The sequence below is a fragment of the Oncorhynchus clarkii genome, chromosome 16 (genome assembly GCF_045791955.1).
Source record: "Oncorhynchus clarkii lewisi isolate Uvic-CL-2024 chromosome 16, UVic_Ocla_1.0, whole genome shotgun sequence".
Taxonomy (NCBI): Eukaryota; Metazoa; Chordata; class Actinopteri; order Salmoniformes; family Salmonidae; genus Oncorhynchus; species Oncorhynchus clarkii.
In genome coordinates this window covers 14,318,177-14,342,449 of record NC_092162.1, presented here as the reverse complement: position 1 = coordinate 14,342,449, position 24,273 = coordinate 14,318,177, and the positions used below count along the sequence as shown (strand labels likewise).

At 44.6% G+C, this 24,273-nt stretch overlaps 1 protein-coding gene, 1 long non-coding RNA gene and 1 pseudogene across 2 annotated transcripts; all 3 read left to right on the top strand.

Moving 5' to 3' along the window:
- Window positions 1–316: 316 nt before the first annotated feature.
- Window positions 317–5,785, top strand: LOC139367850 (HEAT repeat-containing protein 1-like; annotated as a pseudogene).
- Window positions 5,786–13,214: 7,429 nt separating this feature from the next.
- LOC139368007 (uncharacterized) lies at window positions 13,215–18,500 on the top strand. Its single transcript, XR_011626916.1, has 3 exons — window positions 13,215–13,336; window positions 13,610–13,715; window positions 18,181–18,500. It is a non-coding gene; the product is annotated as an uncharacterized lncRNA (long non-coding RNA).
- A 552-nt stretch (window positions 18,501–19,052) lies between these two features.
- LOC139368006 (arginase-1-like) lies at window positions 19,053–24,207 on the top strand. The gene is made up of 8 exons (XM_071106488.1): window positions 19,053–19,681; window positions 19,845–19,917; window positions 22,187–22,361; window positions 22,491–22,650; window positions 23,239–23,333; window positions 23,433–23,537; window positions 23,647–23,783; window positions 23,875–24,207. The coding sequence occupies exons 1-8, from the start codon at window positions 19,574–19,576 to the stop codon at window positions 24,036–24,038; spliced, it is 1,017 nt and encodes a 338-aa protein (XP_070962589.1). The 5' UTR covers window positions 19,053–19,573; the 3' UTR covers window positions 24,039–24,207.
- Window positions 24,208–24,273: the final 66 nt, after the last annotated feature.

Genomic DNA, 24,273 nt, shown 5'->3' with positions numbered 1-24,273 from the left:
TCGCCACCCTGGTCTGGAGTAAAACAGGGTACTTTTGTTTTCTTATCTACACGGACAACAGCTTTTTATGTTATTTGAAGAATCTAAAATGACTGCTGTGTATTTTTCACTACATTGAATATAGTATATTTATTTATTTATTTTGTAACTTAGAGAATGGTTGTGGTTTGGCCACTTTGATTTTGAAGTACATTTCGTGAATCGGAAATAAAATACCGTTAGAATTGGCCCGAGTAATGTAGTAGCGAATAACTACTGTTGTCAAAGCTGGAAGTTTATTAGCTAGCATAGGCTAGGTTGGCAGCCGGCTGAAAAGATGGCGGAATTGGAAGCTGATGTGGTGCGTAAATATAATGGCGGGGAATCAAGGAGAATTGGCATATAGGAAACGGAGCAAAATAGCATACAGTGATGGAAATGCCCCTTATCTTGTATGTTTCAGGAGCAGCTGGCTGGATTACCAATTTTGAAGAAACCATTTGAGATATTCAAACTGGTGGAGAGAGTGCTGGGTAAAGTGAATGCTGTGAGTTTTACGAGAGGCGGGCTTGCTTTGACATTTCGTTCTTTTGGATCAGAAGGATCTCAAGGTGGTCATTGCTGGCGTTTCGTGGGAAGTCGATGCTGCAGAGATTTAAAATATTCCTGGAGTGATTGATGCTTGTCGGATGAATCGTGGGGCGAATGAAGAAAAAGTTATCTGTTCTTTTGTTTTTTGATATGGTCTCTCCCTACTTCAGTGCAGTTGGGATATATAAACTACAAAATCAGAGCATTGGTTCCAAGACTAATGCAGTGTGACCACTGTAAAACTTTTGGACATGTTTCAAGAGTTTGCAGAAGGGAGAAGCCGAATGTCCAAGTTGTGGAAAAGATAATATCATGTGTTTTGAAAATGTGACATGTTGTAATTGCGGTGGGAACCATGAAGCCACGTCTTTGGAAATCCCCATAAGGGTGAAAGAATGAGGTGGCCAAAGTCAGGGCTATCCAGAGTTTTTCATTTGCAGCAGCTGTTATAAGGGTTGAGAGTTTGAGTGGGCTTGAGGATCTCCTGAGCATCGAGCCAGCTTTCAGTGAGTTCCAGGAGACCCTCTTCAGCCAAGCCTCGGTGGGCCTGGAGCGCGGTGTCCAGTCCAAGGAGGTCAACGAGAAACCGGACACAGGCATCTTACTGTTTCTCGCACGGCCGTCTCCACACTTCCTGCACAGAAGTGCATAGAGTGGCTTATACACAGCCCCCCCATGGATAACTTGTCAGAGGGGTTGTTTTTAGTACTTCCGAGAACTGAAGTTGTCTCACTGCTATGAAAGCTTAAGGTAAACTGAAAATAGCTTGACATTTTGTCTACTGGTATTTCTTTCCTGTAGCCCACACAGATTCCACATCCACCTGTATAATGGGGAGAGCCTGCTTTCCTGTGTGTTGCCCTTATTACGAGACTAAGGTGTTCGTAAGTCATTCAGTTAAAGGACCCCACTAACCTATGGAATTGGCTGGAGGGGCTTCAGGTAATTGTTATGTGATTTATTAACATAACTATTGGAAGTTGACAGATTTATTATTTTTCATTGCATGATCAGCATGTCATCAATGGTCCTGTATGGCTCCGTTGATAGAGCATGACGCTTGCAACGTCAGGATTATGGGCTCGATACCCGGGACCACCCAAACGTAAAATGTATGCACTTATGACTATGTCCCTGTGGATAAAGGCGTCTGCTAAATGGCATATAATATATTATCAATTATCAATATATTTAGATTTCCTGACAGAAACCAGGAGTTCCCTTTGGCCAGAGGAACCCTAATCACCGACTGTTACAAAGACTTGGGCTTCATGGGTTTCATCTACACCCTGGTCACTAAGTCAATCAAGGTAAACCCAATACACTGCTTTACGTCTCCATGTTTCCTCAAGTATCAAGCATCTTGACCTGTTAGTCATTTCTGCAGGCATATTCAGAAAATTCTGGAAACTGCCCAACTTCAAGTGATTTTCTCTTTCCATGCGTCCACCATTTGTACCAGTTTTGGATGCTGTGGAGAAAGTCTGACAATCATATCCAAGCTACTGCCTTATGTTCAGAAAGTTAGATGCATAATTTTAGCCTCATAAGAAGCCATTCTGTTTTGAAACGTTAACACTTCTTATTGAAGTTAAAAAATGTAACCATAAGAGGTTGTTAACAGGTTAAAACTCTTCAACTCGTACTGACCGTTTCCTTTGTGTCCTTGACAGACTACAAGGCTTCCACCTACATGAAAGTGTGCCAGCTGGTTGTGAAGGGGGTCGATGAAGTCCCAGCTGGTGGACACCCTGGCCCTGCAGATCAGCAAGTCACGGCAAGGAGCCCCTGCTGCCCAAAGTGGGCCTGGGATGCCTCATCGTCCTCCTGCAGAACCAAAAGGAGGGCACTGTTGGCCCAAAGTGAGTGAAGAAGAGGTGTTGAAAGAGACTATTTTATCACTTTGTCATCTTAGGCCCTATATTGTCAGACTTTTTGAGTTGCTTCATTGGCATTCTTTGTTGTCTTTGTGCTCTTTAGAACCTCTGGCCAGATGTGTGCTGTGACTTCTTTGGTCCCCACCCTCCAGGCCATGGCATCAGGACCTTACTCTGCTACCTGCTACCTGGTTCACGCCGTTGTCTCCTCCAGCACTGGTGAGTAGAGGGTTGTGCGGTATCCAGATGTTCATACCTTCATACAGTTTTTTTGTACCATACCGGGGTATACAGTATTACCAAATGTGCACACAAGGGGAGCTATAAAAAAACTGAGGCAACAGGGATCTTGATCCAAGAGGGGGTTGAATGTCTCTGCTCTAACCAAGAAGATTGATCTTGAAATCTAGCCACTTAGCTAGCAAGTTAGCAAACCAAATGCATAACCGAAGCCTGCACTGGATATAATTTATTTGACACATTTTAGATTTCTTATAGTTGTACTTAACTTATAAACAGGGGTGTAGCATGTAGCCCTCGCTAGGCGGAGGTGCCCCCAACCCAAAACATTTAAAATACTTAATTATTTTTACGATATTAAAAAATAATTCCGTTGGTATTTCTAAATACCCCGGTATAAACTCTATATTGCCTAAGCCTAGTGAATAGCAGTGCTATACCTGCATCTGACTAACTATAGGATCAGTTCACCCTCCTCAAAGCCATTATGTGTTTCTTCCTTTTTCTTACCCTCTGCTGTCTTTTGGCTGCAGATCCTCAGGGACTCGAGACACCTCCCTCCTGCTGAGCCTGAAGCACCCGCTCCCCTCCCTGAGGCACACGGCTGTGGAACAGCTATTGGGAATTGTCACCTCGGGACAGGAGGGCTTTGACCGGGCCTTCCTATTGGAGGCCCTGTTGGAGCGCATGAAGGAGGACGGCCCCGAGGTGGTGGCTGCAACTTTGAAGGCTCTGGAGGTGAGTGGCTGGAACATTAGACTTTCAGGTATGTTCATATTGGAATCTACTAGGATTACACCTAACTCATCCTATTTATCCTCCTCAGCTCTTTCTTGATCCAGAGGACACTGTTTCATGTCTACTCACTGCTGCCATGTGTAGATCTCTCAAAGGCTGGAAACTGGTTAATACTGTTCTCACCTTTTGAAATGTACATCAATTCCCCAGGTATCTCCGTATCCATAGTATGATAGTGAATGGGTTCCATGTGCTCCTTCATAGGTGTCCACAGTCGGAGGCAGTGAGGGTTCTGGAGGAACCCAGACTGGTTGAGGGGATCTCTGACCTGAGGGCCCGTGTCGTCGGGATCTATTGCCCTTCCTTGTGGTCACCTCGGCCCTGCCGGACTCCCCAGACCTCCAGATGGCCACTTGTGTGGCCCAGTCTCCACCCTCTTATACCACCGCACTCAGGGCTCAGGGCTGGGCCCATGGTAAACACATAAGACCATAGAGTTTCACAATAAAGGTCATTTTTTTTGTCTTTGATGACACTTGGAAATGGCTTACTGAGAATGCTATGGAGGATACTTTTGTAAACAGAGGGATCAAGTATACTTGAAACTCGCTGCCACTAATATAAAGTTCTGCTTGTTAGGATTATTGACTTCCAGACAGTAAGGTTGTCTGTGTACTAACTACATCCTATATCTGCTCTCAGCACTCAAGGACGTGATGGAGAGGATTTCTCAGCCAACCAGCATCTCAACACTGACCAAGAACCTGTCTAACATGGACCCCTTCTCCAAACGCAATGCTATGAGTGATTAGTAAACATTTGTTGGCGTATCCAAAGTACCATTTGAAACAAACCTGCCTTGCTTTCCTGAAACTGATATGATAATTTTTGGATCTCTCCGCGACCTAGCTCAGGTAATATCCCTTTTTGCAGCTCGAAATTTGGATTAACATGCAGGTTTCAAGAGGAAATTGTCATAAGTAACACAACTCACCCTTGACCTAATTTGCATGTCTTCTAGCTGGTTGAAGCTGGCTGGTGTGGTAGCGGTCCAGCGGGGCAGCCTGCGGGAGAGGGCAGGGTTCATGGTGCCGAGCCAGACCTTACTGCAGGGCCTGGGGGACGTGAGTGAGACCCAGCACCTCCACACCGCCCAGTGTGTCTACTCCCTGCTGTAGCCTTCAATGCTGGAACTTACCCAGAAAGACATGCCTCAGGTGAGTGGGGGTGGCAGTTTGTACAACTACATAAATCAGAGGTTTCCTTTTGGGATATTTACGTTACGTCTTTCTACGATTTTCATCCTCCAATTCCTTAACCCATTGTATGCTTTTCTGTACTGTTGAAATTGGTCTGAAATGGTTTACCGTCTTTTCCTCTTGTGTTGCCAGCAGCAGGAGGATATTCATGGAAGAGTACCTGTAGAGGGCAGGGCAGACAGACAGCGTATGGGGTGCTGCTGGTGTCACTGCTCTTATCCAGTTTCAAGTGCCACGACGCTTCCTTCAAAAATGTTCCTTTTTCGAAAGCAATTGGCTGCATATTGTTTTTCATCATGTTCAAGTAAAGGCCTGGATATCACCAGTTACTTTAGCCACTTGGTCACACACTGAGTAAGAAGGAAGGAGGCTGACAGACGGCTTGCTTCCTGTCTGGATTTCCTGTCAAGTGAGACATGGTAGAACCCAGAGAAGCTGGACACCAACACGTGCTGCTACCGCCGACTGCTGTGTCGTGTGTTTGATGTCATCGTCGCTGGGGCACGCCAGGGGCCCATTGCAGCCAGCTTCAGGGCCCTGATGACGCTACTTTTTTAGGTACTGAAACTTGATATGTTACACAATGGATTTCAGTGCACAGATGGATGCTCACTCAACTCATTGGCGCATAGCATCACTCGAAGGATAGTCCATCGTTCCTCTAGGTATGCTACAATATAACGATGATGATAATCAATGTAAGGTACAGTGTGTTTGCAAGTAGGCGAAACAAAGCAATCTCCCGTTTTTTTACGATCAACTGTCTCCCTTTGTCCACATTATTCCATTCTTCAACCCCCTCCATTAGTCCCAGGTCCACCTGAGTGATCCCCTTGAGCTCTTCAAGTTCCTGTGCCTGGTGTGAGGCTACGGCAGTAACCTAGGAGTAGGCACAAAACAGAACAACTGAATAAAACGTTCAGAAAATTCTCCAATGACAACCCTCTGTAAAAAAATAAATAATAATAATCTGTTTCAAAATGTTGTCTCCCATTTTCTCATACTGAACATGACCGACAGGCGGGTGAGACACACACACACTTGAATACTTAATTTGTATTCTCAATTAAGCATTGTTGGTACAAAGTATAAAAATAGATCCTAAACACACCTATTTCGTCTTCTATTCACATGAAATGTTATTATAAACACTCTTTCCAAATCGATGTGTTTCTGTAGGCCATGAGGAAGTTCTGTGAGGAGGCTGTAACAGAGACAGGCAAGGCCCGGGACAAGACCTGTTAGTGGGGTTGGAGGAGCTGCCGCTCAGTGGTCAGGTGGCCAGCTGCCCTGCCTACACTTCCAAAACCATACCGAGGGCTCTGGGAGAGGTGAGTGGACAGGGAGTGACAACAGACATTTAAGAAGTCCTTGCTGGAATGTGAAAGATTGAAATAACTCGGAGGGCTCTTTATATGGGAGCTCTCATCTGGGTGTTGGAGGTTTTTGTAAAGCCATATATTTTATATTCCTGTCTCCTTTTCTCCTCATTCTGTGCTGCAGCCGGAGCCTGCTGGAGCAGAGCGGGCCGGGGGAAACCCACCATTCTAAAGGACAAAGGCCCTGCTCATGCAGCTGGTCCTGGGGAAGTACAATGAACAGGCAGCCCCCCACCTGAAGGACCAGGCCTGCATGGAGCTCTTCATTGAGGCCCTGGGCACGGTGTCTAAATCCTACCCTGATATCCCCTGCTTCCAGATCATCACCTTACAACTGTAGCAGCATACTCTGTGATGCAATGCCTGTATGCTACTTATTTCCAATATTGTAGGCACAAAACAGAAAAATGTAATAAAACGTTCAGAAAATTGTCCAATGACAACCCTCTTTAGAAATCTGTTTCAAAATGTTTTCTCCCATTTGCTCCTACTGAACATGACCCTGTTGTTGTCACATCACCAAGGCATTCTACTCAGCCCTGTGAGAGGAGAAGGTCCAGCTGAGACTCCTGGGGGTTTGACCCAGCAGGAGTGCTGTCTGTGCCCAGACCGTTGTTTCAAACGGGTGAGGAGGAACCTTTGCATACTGCATCTACTAGCACCACACTAGATGCTAATGCTATCCTCTCACTGTAGAGTGCTGTGGACGGCATGCTAGTGGCTAACGAGCTAGACCCGCAGGCGCAAGATGCTGCAGAGGGGAGGAACATCTACTCTAACTGGGCCTACAATAAGACCTAACTAGATGCAATCACCTCAATGGTTGCAATGCAATTTGACTTGAGTCATTGTGTTTCTGTGCCTTTTTACATAGGAAGGCAAGGACACTTCTCAGGCAGTGCCAGAAGAGGGCGCTGTGTCCTGGGAGAGGGTGAGACTCATCCTAGAGCTGCTGCAGCACAAAAATAAGTTGCAGAGGCCTCAGATGCTAGTTCCCGCTCTCTAGCCTCCTCTCCAAAGGTACAACCAGTAACGCTGTCTCTCAGTGCCTTGGCCTTAGCTAGGCCAGCCATGTGTCCAGTTACCTACACTGGCATACTATTTAGAATACTACAATGGATTTTGGGACATAGACCAAGTGATGTTCCTCTCTGGCCACTCAAGTGCCTGGAGACGTCAACCGTGGAGCAAGACAACCTAGAGTACGCCCAAGCATGTAGGCCATGTCTGTTCAACGTCTACCAGAAGCTCTCCCCCGACGGAGGACCCGTCAGCAAAGGTGAGGAGACGGAGAGACCCTGCTTTAGCCCAGGTGCACCCCCGAGTCTTTTAGGGGGGGTGTGTGTGTGACTGACTATGTCCTCCACACACAGATGTGCTGAATGAGTTCAACGTGGAGCATTTCTCAGCCGTCACGGAACCATTTCTCAGCTATTAGATAGCTGTCGAAAGTGTGCTCCCAATGACCTCTTGACTCCGCCCCATCCTTTTCCAGGAGAAAGTCCTGCACTTAAGGCCATCTTCACGTTCATGGGCACCAACATCACGTGTCTGGACGACGCCTAAAGCGTTCAGGTCATCAACAACACCACTAGGTCAACCAACTAGCGGTTGGTGACGTTGGATAGCTACGACCTGTCCCGTTGTCTCACTTCCACTCATCATCTAATAAGCTATGGATGTTAATTATATGGCGTTTTGGTTAGCATGATACAGTGCATTCGGAAAATATTCAGACCCCTTGACTTTTTCCGGCATTTTTTTTAACATTACAGCCTTATTCTAAGATGTATTTAAATAAAATGTTCTCATCAATCGACACACAATACCCCATAATGACAAAGCGGAAACAGGTTTTTAGAAAAAACATTTCTGTAAAAAATAAAACACCTTATTTACCTTAGTATTCAGACCCTTTGCTATGAGACTTGAGCTCAGGTACATCCTGTTTCCATTGGTCATCCTTAAAATGTTTCTACAACTTGATTTGAGTCCTCCTGATTTGGAAAGACACACACCTGTCTATATAAGGTCCCACAGTTGACAGTGCATGTCAGAGCAAAAACCAAGACATGAGGTCGAAGGAATTGTCTGTAGATCATATATCTCCGACTGGCCAATAATGGGATGGGAAAAAGAACAGACACTGGACAGAGGAACTCTGCCTAGAAGGCCAGCATCCCGGAGTCTCCTCTTCACTGTTGACGTTGAGACTAGTGTTTTGCGGGTACTGTTTAATGGAGCTGTCAGTTGAGGACTTGTGAGGTGTCTGTTTCTCAAACTAGACACTCTAGTGTACTTGTCCTCTTGCTCAGTTGTGCACTGGGGCCTCCCAATCCTCTTTCTATTCTGGTTTGAGCCAGTTTGCGCTGTTCTGTGAAGGGGAGAAGTACACCGCGTTGCACGAGATCTTCAGTTTCTTGGCAATTTCTCGCATGGAATAGCCTTCCTTTCTCAGAACAAGAATAGACTGACGAGTTTCAGAAGAAAGTTATTTGTTTCTGGCCATTTTCAGCCTGTAATCGAACCCACAAACGTGGATGCTCCAGATACTCAACTCGTCTAAAGAAGGCCAGTTTTATTGCTTCTTTAATCAGAACAAAAGTTTTCAGCTGTGCTAACATAATTGCAGAAGGGTTTTCTAATGATCAATTAACCTTTTTAAAATGATGAACTTGTATTAGCTAACACAACGTGTCATTGGAACACAGGAGTGATGGTTGCTGATACTGGGCCTCTGTACGCCTATGTAGATATTTAATTAAAAATCAGCCTTTTCTAGCTACAATAGTCATTTACAACATTAATAATGTCTACACTGTATTTCTGATCAATTTGATGTTATTTTAATGGACAAAAAATGTGCTTTTTAAAAAAACAAGGACATTTCTAAGTGACCCCAAACTTTTGAACGTGTATATGAAGGCGGTGGCCAGCACTCTGAAGGCCCTCGCTATCCCACAACTACCCAGGTACACAGACTACATTTCTGTGTTTACAGTAGATACAGGCAGCACAGTTCAGACCAGTGCATTTGGCAGCTCAATTACTCATATTTCCTATTTTCCTACAAACACTTGAATAGAACTTGTCAGGTTGTCCCCAAAATATTGACACATAATACACCGTAGGTATACTAGTCACTGTTGGTGACCGTAGTCTCCTTTCCCTCCTCCTGTTTTGTCAGGCTGATGCCGGCAGTGCTGCAGACTCTAGACATCACCTCTTTCCTCTCTGCTAATGAGATCTACATGCTGAGTGCCGTCACAGCCCTGCAACACGTCACTGAGACCCTGCCTCACTTCATCACCCGGGACAATAGGACACCGCTACAGATAACGTCTACTATCCCAGAACACAAACATCCTTCTGTTTTTGTTTTTTTACATAATACATCTAATGGAACGTGTTATACTGAAATTATGTGCCGGTGTAACAGCGTAATGTGACTTGACTGAGGCGGCTGGCAGAGAAGGCCGCCACCACCACCCCACAGCTGGCCGTGTGACTGGCCTCCCTCAGGACCACCGTGGCCACCAAGGTTCCCTCCCAGGATCCTGCTGTCAACCCTCGAAAAAGTACTAGAATAAGATGGACTCCAAACAGGAATGTGGTGCCTAACCTACAGTAGCCTGTGTGATATGTTATCCATTATGTATTTACTCCATCCTTACATGTTCACACTGTGTGGTCATGTAAGGTATTGATTTGGATTTCATTTTCACACAGCCAGCTTGATCCCCTGATGGGCATCTTGAAAGAGCACATTGGTCACATGGAGCAGGATCAGCTGACCTCCCACCAATCAGAGCTCACGTACTTCCTAATTTCTTTGGACTTCCGGGCCCAACACTGCCAGGTCTGGTTCTGTCCCATGAATTGATGACCGTTGGTACGAAAGATATCGCTTTGTTTTGACTGCTGTTTGTTTTGCAGGGGGATCTGGAGAAGACTAAGGAGATGGAGCGCGATCTGATTGACTGTCTCCTGGCCTTTGTCATGAAGCTGTCTGAAGTCTCCTTCAGGCCACTGTTCTTCAAAGTAAGAGTCCTTATGATCCCAACTACCTTAGTAGTTATGTATGCTGTTTTTGTTTTCTTTGACGGTAAGCTGATTCCCAACAACCGTAGCTCACAGTGTAACTGCAACTTTCATCTGCTAGAGACATTTTTTTAAACTTCCAATGCAGGTCTTTGAGCGCAGCCAAGGACCGACCGACCGCCTGTTGACCATCTACCGCCTGTCGGACAGCATCGGAGACTGGCTCTAGTCCCTAGGGGCTCTCCATCTTGTTCGCCGGTCAGCTGGTCAAGCCCTTCTCTGACTTGCTCCGCCAGACCAACATCACTAAGACAGGTGGGTCTCTGCTCTCTCTCCTGTGTGGTTACACACTCTCTGTTAATCTAAGAGCTCTAAAAAGGGTCTGGATTAGTTTGGCTTCGCTGTAAAACAAGTCGTGCTTGATGGGGATTTTCCAGGTTCACTGCTGGTTCTTAATAACAAATGTGAAGGATAAACGCAAGGCAATATTTTTAGCTCATTTTGTCTTATCATTTTCTTTTTTTAATTTCACCTTTATTTAACCAGGTAGGCTAGTTGAACAAGTTCTCATTTACAACTGCGACCTGGCCAAGATAAAGCAAAGCAGTGTGACACAGACAACAACACAGAGTTACACATGGAATAAACAATAAACAAGCCAATAACACAATAAACGGGTCAATGACACAGTAGAAAAAAAAGTATATATACAGTGTGTGCAAAAGGCATGAGAAGGTAGGCAATAAATAGGCCATAGTAGCGAAGAATTACAATTTAGCAGAATAACACTGGAGTGATAAATGAGCAGAAGATGATGTGCAAGTTGAGATACTGGGGTGCCAAAGAGCAGAAAAGTAAATAAAAACAGCATGGGGATGAGGTAGGTAGATTGGGTGGGCTATTTAAGGATGGACTATGTACAGCTGCAGCGATCGGTTAGGTGATGTTTAAAGTTGGTGTAAAGTTTAAATTTTTGCAATTCGTTCCAGTCACTGGCAGCAGAGAACTGTAAGGAAAGGCGGCCAAATGAGATGTTGGTTTTGGGGATGATCAGTGAGATATACCTGCTGGATTGTGTGCTACGGGTGGGTGTGGTTATCGTGACCAGTGAACTGAGATAAGGCGGAGCTTTACCTAGCATAGACTTATAGATGACCTAGAGCCAGTGGGTCTGGTGACAAATATGTAGCGAGGGCCAGCCGACTAGAGCATACAGGTCAAAGTGGTGGGTGGTATAAGGGGATTTGGTAACAAAACGGATGGCACTGTGATAGACTGCATCCAGTTTGCTGAGCAGAGTATTGGAAGCTATTTTGTAGATGACTTCGCCGTTGAGGATTGGTAGGATAGTCAGTTTTACTAGGGTAAGTTTGGAGGCGTGAGTGGAGGAGGTTTTGTTGCGAAATAGAAAGCCGATTCTAGATTTGATTTTGGATTGGAGATGTTTAATATGAGTCTGGAAGGAGAGTTTACAGTCAAGCCAGACACCTAGGTATTTATAGTTGTCCACATATTCTAGGTCAGAACCGTCCAGGGTGGTGATGTTAGTTAGGCGGGCAGGTGCGGGCAGCAAACGGTTGAAAAGCATGCATTTGGTTTTACTAGCGCTTAAGAGCAGTTGGAGGGCACGGAAGGAGTGTTGTATGGCATTGAAGCTCGTTTGGAGGTTAGTTAGCACAGTGTCCAAGGAAGGGCCAGAAGTATACCGAATGGTGTCGTCTGAGGGCCCTCTGATTTGACACACTGAACTCTGTCTGCAAAGTAGTTGGTGAACCAGGCGAGGCAGTCATTAGAGAAACCAAGGCTATTGAGTCTGCCGATAAGAATACAGTGATTGACAGAGTCGAAAGCCTTGGCCAGGTCGACGAAGACTGCTGCACAGTACTGTCTTTTATCGATGGCGGTTATGATATCGTTCAGTACCTTGAGCGTGGCTGAAGTGCACCCGTGACCGGCTTGGAAACCGGATTGCACAGCGGAGATGGTACGGTGGGATTTGAAATGGTCAGTGATCTGTATATTAACTTGGCAGTGGTGAGGGGTGGTCATTTGACCGTGGATACAGGCAATGAGGCAGTGATCTCTGAGATCCTGATTGAAAACAGCAGAGGTGTATTTGGAGGGCAAGTTGGTCAGGATAATATCAATGAGGGTGCCCATATTTAGGGTTGTACCTGGTGGGTTCCTTAATGATTTGTGTGAGATTGAGGGCATTTAGCTTAGATTGTAGGACTGTCGGGGTGTTAAGCATATCCCAGTTTAGGTCACCTAACAGAACGAACTCTGAAGCTAGATGGGGGGCTATCAATTCACATATGGTGTCCAGGGCACAGCTGCGAGTGGAGGGGCGTCGATAACAGGCGGCAACAGTGAGAGACTTATTTCTGGAGAGATTAATTTTTAAAATTAGAAGTTCGAACAGTTTGGGTATAGACCTGGAAAGTATGACAGAACTTTGCAGGCAATCTCTGCAGTAGATTTTAACTCCTCCCCCTTTGGCAGTTCTATCTTGACAGAAAATGTTGTAGTTGGGTATGGAAATCTCAGAATTTTTGGTGGCCTTCCTAAGCCAGGATTCAGACACGGCAAGGACATCAGGGTTGGCGGAGTGTGCTAAAGCAGTGAGTAAAACAAACTTAGGGAGAAGGCTTCTGATGTTAACATGCATGAAACCAAGGCTTTTTCGATCACAGAAGTCAACAAATGAGGGTGCCTGGGGACACGCTGGGCCTGAGTTTACCTCCATCATGCATTCCTTCCCTCGTTCAGACGAAGCCTTCTTTGACACAGAGGACAACATTGAGAAGAGCTGCCCGCTGCTGGAGTACATACTGGACTGCCTCCATAAGATCTGCCTGTACGACACAAAGCGCTTCGTCAGCACGGAGAGAGCCAATGCCCTCATGACCCCTCTGGTCGATCAGGTCAGCCTCACTTCTCCCTCATATTACTTTTAATAAAGGACTCATCCACAAAAATGGCCACCATTACAACTGAGAGACTTCCTAATATGGATGCCTTACACATGTCCCAATGCTCTAATCTGTTCTTGTGATCCCCTATTACCCCTGTATAGTTGAACACCCTAGGGGGAGAAGAGGTTTACCATACCAGAGTCACCAAGCACCTGGTGCTGTGCGTGGGCCACTTCTGCTTTGCCGTAGTAGATAACACTCGGTGGTAGACCCTCAACTACAAGATCCTGCTGAAGACACGACACAGCTCGGCCAAGGTGAGATATCTGGGACACGAGAAGGCTTTGAGAATTGCTCTTTGCTAAGAAGCTTTAAAAAATAAAAATCATCATTTGAATTTAAAATAATTGCAGTATGGTACTTATATGTTACCCAGAAATTATTTGATATTGAGATACAAACATCTGCATTGGACCTTTAAGACCACGATTAGCTGGTGTGTTAGAGCTGGGTCGGCACAAAAACCCACCTGCAGCTCTCCAGGACCAGGAGTGATCATCCAGTGACTGTATTGTCCCCTCCCCCATCAGGTGCGTTTCTCTACCCTGCTGATGCTGCTGGAGCTGCCTAACTAATCCGAGGGAGGACTACATGGTCCTCCTGCCAGGGACTGCCCCCTTCCTGAACTCATGGAGGGTAGGTTGATTGTGTCATAACTTGTACACAACCTGTTTTCTATCTCTGCTGTTGTACTGTTTTGTAATGTTAGCATATTAATACCCATCTGCCTGTTTGTCCATCTTTTTTTCTGTGCAACATCGTTTTATTCCACTTCAACAGATGTGGAAAACCTCTTCAAATGGGCATATTGATCTGTAGCTATAATGTGATAGCAAACGGTTGCTGGCACATTTTTTTATTTTGCTTGTAGCGTAGCTAAAAAGGAGCGTTGCTCATAATGTATGGTTTGGCAGAATGCAAACCTCCCTCTAATGTGCCTCCAAGGTGGGTGAAGAAAGTGGGTAATAGCAGGGTTGGGTAATGGAAGCTACGTATTGATGTGTTTAGGGTAGTTAGTGAAAGCTTTGTTGGTCGATGGCCACCATTTTGTGAAAGAATGGCACTGGAGGAGATGGCTTCCGTTTTAAGGGCTCCTAACCGATTGTGCTATTTGTTGTTTTTCACATTTGTAACTTATTTTGTACATAATGTTTCTGCCACCATCTCTTATGCCTGAAAAGAGCTTCTGGATATCAGAACAGCGACAACTCACCTCGAACTGGACAAAGATTTTTTTTTTTTTTAACGAGTCGGACGTGAAGGATTTACTCCAGATACCCGACCATGCCCAAATCCCCGTCATTCCTATTGTTGGGTACTGAGAATATGAAAATATACTTATCCATGTCACTGATGGAGTGCTGAGGTTTAGAGAGCCTACACCAGAAGTTAATGGTTATAGGAGGAAGGTATATAGTGTGCAATTAAGCTTGGAATGTGTTGAGTGCAGGGAAGCAATTACATGTGGCAGGCATTGATAAGGGGAGAGAGCCATGGATTAGTGATGGAGGGGGATTGAGGTAAGGTCACCTTAAGGGAGAAATAAAAGTTTATGGCCCGCATCACTAGTGTCCTGCCTAACAGTAAAGAACGATGTTTGTACAGATGGGTGGGAGGAGATTCAGCCTATGAGGAAGGGTTAAATATCAAATCAAAATCAAATCAAATTTATTTATATAGCCCTTCAGCTGATATCTCAAAGTGCTGTACAGAAACCCAGCCTAAAACCCCAAACAGCAAGCAATGCAGGTGTAGAAGCACGGTGGCTAGGAAAAACTCCCTAGAAAGGCCAAAACCTAGGAAGAAACCTAGAGAGGAACCAGGCTATGTGGGGTGGCCAGTCCTCTTCTGGCTGTGCCGGGTGGAGATTATAACAGAAAATGGCCAAGATGTTCAAATGTTCATAAATGACCAGCATGGTCGAATAATAATAAGGCAGAACAGTTGAAACTGGAGCAGCAGCACGGTCAGGTGGACTGGGGACAGCAAGGAGTCATCATGTCAGGTAGTCCTGGGGCATGGTCCTAGGGCTCAGGTCCTCCGAGAGAGAGAAAGAAAGAGAGAAGGAGAGAATTAGAGAACGCACACTTAGATTCACACAGGACACCGAATAGGATAGGAGAAGTACTCCAGATATAACAAACTGACCCTAGCCCCCCGACACATAAACTACTGCAGCATAAAATATCACTGCTTGTGTGAAAAATGTTTTTGTCTAATGCAGCTGTATTGATCCTCTGGGAAGAATAAACTTGGTTAAGCTTTCATAATGTCTGAGTTTTTTACACTGAGAATTAGAACCTAACAGTATGAAGAAAAGACGCCGATATAGGGGATGTAGGTCCAGGTGCCTTGTGAGAATTTGTCGGCGAGTAGGTAACCCGCCTCTCACCTGTCCTATTGGCCAATGTACAATCATTGGAGAATAAACTGGATGAGCTCCATTCAAGACTATCCTACCAACAGGACATTAACTGTAATATCTTATGTTTCACCAAGTCTTGGCTGAACGACGACACGGATAATATACAGTTGGCTGGTTTTTCTGTGCATCGGCAAGACAACAGCTGCCTCCTGTGTCTATTTGCCAATAACAGCTGGTGCACGAAATCAAATATTAAGGAAGTCTCAAGGCTTTGCTCGCCTGAGGTAGAGTATCTCATTATAAGTTGTAGACCACACTTTATCTATATTTTTCGTAACTTGTCTATTTATCACCACAAACCAATGCTGGCACTCAGACTGTATAAGACCATAAGCAAACAAGAAAATGCTCATCCAGAGGCGGTGCTCCTAATGGCCGGGAATTTTAATGCAGGCAAACTCAGTTCTACCAGCATGTCACATGTGCAACCAGAGGGGGAAAAAACTCTAGACCACCTTTACTCCACACACAGAGATGTGTACAAAGCTCTCACTCACCCTCTATTTGGCAAATCTGACCATTCTATTTTACTGATTCCTGCTTACAAGCAAAAACTAAAGCATGAAGTACCAGTGACTCACTCAATATGAAAGTGGTCAAATGACCAGATTCTAAGCTACAGGACTGTTTTGCTAGCACAAACTGGAATATGATCCGGGACTCATCCTGAGGATACCATATGTATCAATAAGTGCATCCCCAACCAGAAGCCATGGATTACAGGCAACATCCACACTGAGCTAAAGGGTAGAGCTGCCGCTTTCAAGGAGCGGAACTCTAACCTGGATGCTTATAAGAAATCCTGCTATGCCCTCAGATGAACCATCAAACAGGCAAAGTGTAAATACAGAACTAAGATTGAATCCTACTACACCGGCTCCTATGCTCGTCGGATGTGGCAGGGCTTGCAAACTATCAGACTACAAAGGGAAGTCCAGCCACGAGCTGCCCAGTGACACAAGCCTACCAGATGAGCGAAATGACTTCTATGAGCGCTTCGAGGCAAGCAACACTGAATCATGCATGAGCGCACCAGCTGTTCCGGACAACTGTGTGATCACGCTCGCTGTAGCCAATGTGAGTAAGACCTTTTAAAAAGGTCAACATTGTAAGAATATTTTGAAGATAAATACACAATGCAGAGGACGAGAGTACTAATGGTCAATAGGGAATTGTCACTGTAAATAGTTGGTCTTCAGTTGAACAGCTGTTTAGAATCTGTGGAATGTCAGTCCTGTACTCAGAGCTATGCGAGCCACGTTTTCATTGGTCTGTACATTGAGTCTGGAGCAGTATACTTGTTATTTGGCCATTGGCCCAGTTGTACTGCAAGGACTTCTTATTGGTCAACCCCAGGCTAGGGTGGGGGGGGTTTAGAAATGTCATCCTGTTCCTTTGTTCTGTGGAGAAAAGCTGAGGACAGGGGAGACTGAACATCTATCTCCCAGCATAACATCTATGATTTGTCCTTCTCAAATCTACTTTTCTCTCATTTGCTTTGGGGTTGGTTATTGAATAACATCAACTGCTAACCATTCACTAGGCCGCAGGGCCAGGCGGATTACCAGAACGTGTACATGTTTCAAGCAGAACACCATAGTCCCTGTGCCCAAGAACACCAAGGTAACCTGCCTAAATGACTACCGACCCGTAGCACTCACGTCTGTAGCCATGAAGTGCTTTGAAAGGCTGGTCATGGCTCACATCAACACCATCATCTCAGAAACCCTAGACCCACTCCAATTTGCATACCGCCCCAACAGATCCACAGATGATGCAATCTCTATTGCACTCAACACTGCCCTTTCTCACCTGGACAAAAGGAACACCTACCTGATGTAACAGTACAAATTTAAACCGTCCCCTCGCCCATACCTGGGCGCGAACCAGGGACCTTCTGCACACATCAACAGTCACCCTCGAAGCATCGTTACCCATCACTGATTGAAACGCTATTTAGCGCCCACGCTAACTAAGCTAGCCGTTTCACATCCGTTACACTGAGAATGCTGTTCATTGACTACAGCTCAGTGTTCAATCCAGTGTTAACTGGATCCTGGACTTCCTGATGGGCCGCCCCCAGGTGGTAAGGGTAGGAAACAACACATCTGCCAAGCTGATCCTCAAGAAATTCCACAAATTACTTTTTACAAGGCACACCTGTTAATTGAAATGCATTCCAGGTGATGACCTCATAAAGCTGGTTGAATGCCAAGAGTGTCCAAAGCTGTCATCAAGGCAAAGGTTGGCTATTTTGAAGAATCTCAAATGTAAAATAGATTTGGATTCGTTTTATGGTTACAACTGTGTTATTTCATAGTTTTGATGTCTTCACTATTATTCTACAAAATAGAAAATAGTAAAAATAAAGAAACCCTTGAGTTTTGACTGGTTCTGTACATATCACCTAATTGCCTCAACTAACCTTTACTTCCACACTGACTTGGTACCAGTACCAAGTCATATATATATATCCTTGTTATTTTATTGTTGGTCTTTTATTTTTAACTTTTTTAGTAAATATTTTTAAATGCATTTTTTGCAACATTTTTAACTTGTAAGTAAGCATTTCACGGTAAGGTCTACTACACCTGTTGTATTCGGTGCATGTGACAACATTTGATTTGATCTCCTCCCTGCTTATCACTCGCTGTATGTGTGTTTTCTGCGTTACAGACGAATGCGAGAAGGTGGAGCATCAAGTCCAGAAGATCATCCACGAGATGGAGAACATTTTGGGAGAGCCTCTTCTGAGTTATTTATAATCTGCGTCCCACTCCCCACCTCTTGACCACCAAACAAGGGCCCAGATTGGCCCCTAGCCCACTATGTAGTACCCCTCCATCAGAAGCCTGAGCCTCAGCCCCTGTCCCCAGTTTAGCCATTATCTGTTTCCCAGAACCATGTGTCAACCCTGCCTCAATCATTCATATCGATATCTGGTACATATAGGATGGATCTCAAGCAATAGGATAATAAACGGTTAGCCAAATATGTATCATGTGGGAATGAGAATAGGAATATATTGATATTTTTTGTTATTTCTGTTTTCCCATAATGAAAAGCTTTTTATGGCAACTATTTAACTCATGACATTTTCATACAATCTAACAAAACCAAATGTGTAGGGTTGGAGGAGCGCGTTGTGGTTGGAGGAGAACACTTACATTTTGTCAAGGCGAAGATGGGTGACAAAGTCCACCGAGGCGAGTGGACTTTTCGGGTTTGGATGCTGAAATAATTTTGTGAGTGGACGAACGTACGCGGGTAGCCTACAGGAGCGCCTTTGTTAATAAGCGATTGTTTGACAATCAGATGAAAACATTGACTGATTGGGTTTATGCCACATTAAAAAGCATAGGCGGCGTGTCCATAAGGCTAAGATTTCCCTAAAGTAAATTGAATTGCCAAAGTTATATAGCCTAATTGGCTTTCTCCTGTCTATACAGAAAGAAACAAATTCGTTCTAACTTGGCCACTAAACCAGAAAGCATAATTTGGCCACAGAGGCTAATTAGCCTCTTTAAATATATATATATAAACTGGTGTGGATTGTTTTAGTGGGAAGGGTCCGCAATTTGGGCAGCGGGCGCTGCAAATACCAAAATAGGTGATTGTTGAGTTGTGACTGTAGGTGAAAAGCAGAGATCCAGCCAGGCATATCGCAATATTTAAAAATACAATCACTGAAAAACTGTTTGGAAAGCAAATGGTTATTGCTATAAATGTATTACTTTTAGTTATCAAAACTCTTAGGCTACTGATCGCTCAATTCAGTTATCTTATTGACACCAGCAGAGAAGATCGGCCATATCCCGAACGCTAAGTACAAGGCGGAAGATTAGGTTATGCAATTATTAATTCTGAGCCGCTAACCCTTGATGATGCTGGGGCGGTGCCGAAACTTTTACCTCTAGACGTGGCCCGTTACAGCGGACATAGGCTCCCAGTTGGGTTTAGGCTACTGTATCACGCTCAAGCCGGTGTGCCTTTTGATTTCAGTGAACAATTTGATAGTGCAAGCAACTCCTGCGCAGCTCTCCTGTACAGTGTGTCCCGACACAGGATAATGGTCCTTATAAAGAGCTCGAGAGGATTACAACTCGCCTTCCGAATTTATAAGCGAAGTCATCATCACTCAGTTGGAATTATTGGAGCGCCTTTTTCAAAAGGACAGGTTGGTACTGTGGGTAATTTATTATAGTCTATTGATAGGTATACCATTCGATATGTTATCGAATAGGCTTAATATACTACCGTTCAGATACAATAAACTATACATTTGTGATATATTATGTGTTGCTATAATACACAGTCCTATTAATCTATATATATTGCAGCCGAGGGATGGTGTGGAGAAAGGACCAGACCTCATTCGCTCTGCCGGATTGGTGGAAAAGCTCAGAGCGCAAGGTGAGGTCCTGATATTGCGTTTTACACTCATTCTGTGATATAGGTTATAGGTAGCTACAGTGCCGAAAGGAAGACACTTGCGCTGAATAACATTGTGAAAATAGATAATGTAAAGTGAAGGGAATCTGTTTACAATCTGTTTTCTGTAAGCTATTGATTTGATCAAATGAGTAAGTGATCTCTCTAAGATCAGTCTCCAGATATCTAACATTTTGTTTTACTTGGCTTGGCAGAAGTGTTGAGATAAATAATTTAACATATTGGGGATCAGTTTGAAACCTGGTGTCAAATGACAATAGCATTTACACGAGCGAACAGCATGATTGACTTTCCATGGCCGCATTCAATTCAGAGGAGGCTGGTGGGAGGAACTATAGAAGGACGGGCTCATTGTAATGGCTGGAATGGAGCGAATGCGTCAAACAAATAAAATAAAAATGTCACATGCGTGACTTACTGTGAAATGCTTACTTACAAGTCTTTAACCAGCAATGACGTTTAAAAGAAAAATAAGAGTAAAGAAAATATTTACAAAATAAACAAACGTTTTTTGTTAAACTAACACAATTAAATAACAATAACAAGGCTATATACAGGGGTACCTGTATCGAGTCAATATGGGGGTTTCCATATGTTTGATGTGTTTTCCATATGTTTGACGTATTTGATACAGATCCATAAACTCCATTCCAGCCATTACAATGAGCTCATCCTTCTATAGCTCCTCACACAAGCCTACTTAGGTTCAATTCCAGGGCAGTTCTGAACCATAGGCTAGGGTACAAAGAGAATCCTTTTGGGGAAAAATACACCTGAACTTAAACTTGAGATCATGACCAGGATATCACCGAACAGGAGTGGTGTCCTTTGGAAAGACTACCAGTGAGACTGACCTGTCCTCGGAAGTGTTTAGTCATGAGAAGTCTTCCTGGGAAGGCGTGAGAGGGACTGAGGGATCTGTGTGATCCAAGTGGATTAACACGTGAGCAAGATCTGTCTGTCTGTGTCCCCGTGTCAGCTTCTGCCCATGTGTGTGTTCACGTGAGATCAGAGACATCCTAGGCACCTTCTCTGTTTTATTCATGGAACACAGCACAAGGGATCTGATAGGCCTAGCTCTCCTGACCTTGCATAACTCCCCCTTCCATGAGTGTGTGTGTGTGTGTTTGGGTTATGACAATGGTAGCCTCCTGCACACATTATGCATGCCAGTGAAAGTGTGCTCACTCACTCACCCAGCAGCAACAGTTGAGGGCACTTTGGGGGGGACAAGTGCTCTGTCAATGCTTAGCCTGCCTGTGTGCTCCACAGAGAGAATATCAGACAGACATCTCAACCAGTAACATAGTAACAAACACAGTAAAATAAGTAATTTATTTAAACTTTGAGAGAGCTCATTTGCATTGGCAAAATGGGGAGGATTCAACATTTTGCATCTAGGCAAAATGGAGGAGTTGTTTTACATTGCAAATAAGCTTAGAGGCAAGGATTAGGTCAGGGGTATTCAACTCTGACAGGCCTGGGCAACCCCAGTGCTCGGGGGCCTGATTGAGATCACACTTGTGCCCCAGTCCCAGCTAACACACCTGACTACAATAATCAACTAATCATGATCTTCAGTTTAGAATGCAATTATTTTAAATCAGCTGTGTTTGCTAGGGATGGGGGGAAAATGTGACACCAATCAGGCCCCCGGGGCCTGGAATTGCACAGGCCTGCCCTACGCGGTGCAGAGCCTGCTGGTTTTCTTTTCTACCTGCTAATTAATTGCACACTCCTGGTGTTCCAGGTCTAACTCAGTCCCTGATTAGAGGGGAACAATGAAAATGCAGTGGAACTGGCTTCGAGGTCCAGAGTTGAGTTTGAGGGGACTATGTTATAACATGTACATCACATGTTAAACTCATTCTACTGAGGGCAGAGTGGCTGCGGGTGTTTCGCTCTTTGCTTGTACCTAATTGATGAATTAAGGTCACTAAATTAGTAAGGACCTCCCCTCATCTGGTTGCATAGGTCTTAGTTGTAAGGAAAAACCAAACCGGCAGACACTAGGCCCTCCCATGGAATGAATTTGATATGATGTACATGAATGGTACATTGTAATTACTATGGTGATCCATTGATACCTTATTAATGAGTGTGTGGCTTTTCTTTTCAAAGTGATGCATTGAGAGCTCCTTGATTCATTTTGACACTAGATTACTGTAAGTGCATTGACTAATACATTTCCTTCGGTGGCTGTTGTGTTGCCCAATCTCATCCTCTGCAGGCTGTGCAGTCAAAGACTATGGCAACGTGACGTTTGAGGAGGTGGCCAACGATGAGCCCATAGGCAATGTGAAGAGACCTAGAGCGGTGGGCAGCGCCAACCAACGTCTGTCTGCTGCCGTCCACGCCGTGAAGAATGACGGACACACCTGTGTGATGCTGGGAGGAGACCACAGGTGTGTGTGTCATATCCACTCATATTAGAGCAAGAGCCCAGTGTCAACAACCAGCCAAAATTCACAGGATTGTGGGCAGGGTGTTTTTCCTGACTATATGATATGGAATTCACTCATGATTGTGTCCAGTTTGGCGATAGGCTCGATCCAGGGGCATGCAGCAGCTAAGAAGGACCTCTGTGTGGTATGGGTGGACGCCCATGCAGACATCAACACACCCCTGACCTCCCCTACAGGCAATATCCACGGACAGCCCATGTCCTACCTCATCCACGAGCTGCACTCCAAGGTGATCTCTCTCTATCCTTCTCTCTCTCCTCCTATTCCCCCCAAAGGCATCCCCAAGTTTTAATATTTCAAATAGTGTACCATAAAACATGTGGTTGTTTTGCCCTGCAACAGAGTTGAACATGTTAGATCAGCCACACCTTGGTATTCGCAATACCAGTATTTACACAGTTATGTAATGTCAGTTAGTTTTGAGGATTTACTGGAAGACTTCCTCTTCCTGTGCTCGTCCTTGATCATCATACATTTTTTAGGAACTGATTATAAAATGAAAAATGTTGATAGAGATTAGTCATATCAGTTGTTTACATTTTAGGTGGTGACAGTATATATCTTTTTAATTTAACTAGGCAAGTCAGTTAAGAACAAATTCTTAACAATAACGGCCTACCGGGGAACAGGTGGGTTAACTGTCTTGTTCAGGGGCAGAATGACACATTTTTACCTTGTCAGTTCGGGGATTCGATCCAGCAACCTTTTCGGTTACTGGCCCAACACTCTAACCACTAGGCTACCTGCCCCAAAATTCTACATGGGTGTGAGCTACAGTTCTAGATGCGGACTTGTCTCCTTTTCTTTGATTGATTAGATTCCAGTTCTGCCCAACTTCTCCTGGATAAAGCCATGTGTATCAGCCAAAGACATAGTCTACATTGGCTTGAGAGACGTGGATCCAGAAGAGCAGTAAGTTTTCGCCTGTCATTCTGACTCATACGTCGTATTATATAACCTTTCACTCCACCCATTTGTTTACTGAAGAATTAAAAACTCTTCCTTTTGTAGCCATATCCTGACGTTGCTGGGTGTCAAAGGTTACTCCATGACAGAGGTGGATCGCCTTGGAATATCCAAAGTGATGGAGGAGACATGTGACTACATCTTCTCAAAGTATAACCGCAACAATTTTGTTTTAATTCCTTGCTATTAAATGGTAGACTACATCAGACACTGATAAATCAATGTGAATATTGTTCTGATGAATGAATTGATTTAATAGGGTGAAGAAGCCCATCCACCTGAGCTATGACATCGATGCCCTGGACCCATCCATCTCCCCGGCCACAGGAACACCAGTAGTGGGAGGGCTGACCTACAGAGAGGGAGTCTATATCACAGAGCACATCTGTCAGACAGGTGAGCGATCTCTCACACACACAGTAGAGGCTGCTCCAATGTAGTCAGGTGGTCAGTCAGGTGTGTGTTGAGCTGCGTTTTGTCTCCACAGGGATGCTGTCTGCAGTGGACATGGTGGAGGTGAACCCAAAGAGAGGCAAGACAGAGGAAGAGATCAGCTCCACGGTCAACACTGCAGTAGATCTGATACGTGGCTGCTTCGGAAAGCTCCGGGAGGGAAACCACCCTGCAGACTACAAGATGCCCCTGCCTTGAGCTGCCAACTACCACAGAGCCTTCAATTACAGTGAAGGGCTGTGGCCAGCACCACCTTTCTGCACTTCAAAGTCATCTTGACTCTTTTTCTGTAATCCAGTTAACAAATTGCCCTTTGTATCAAATCATGGAGAGATTAAAATAGATACCATATTTTTTTTCTTCAGAACTGCTTCAGGGTTTGGTTGGTATTAATATTGTACCAGAGGTAATATAGGAATACTTCTGCAGTTCC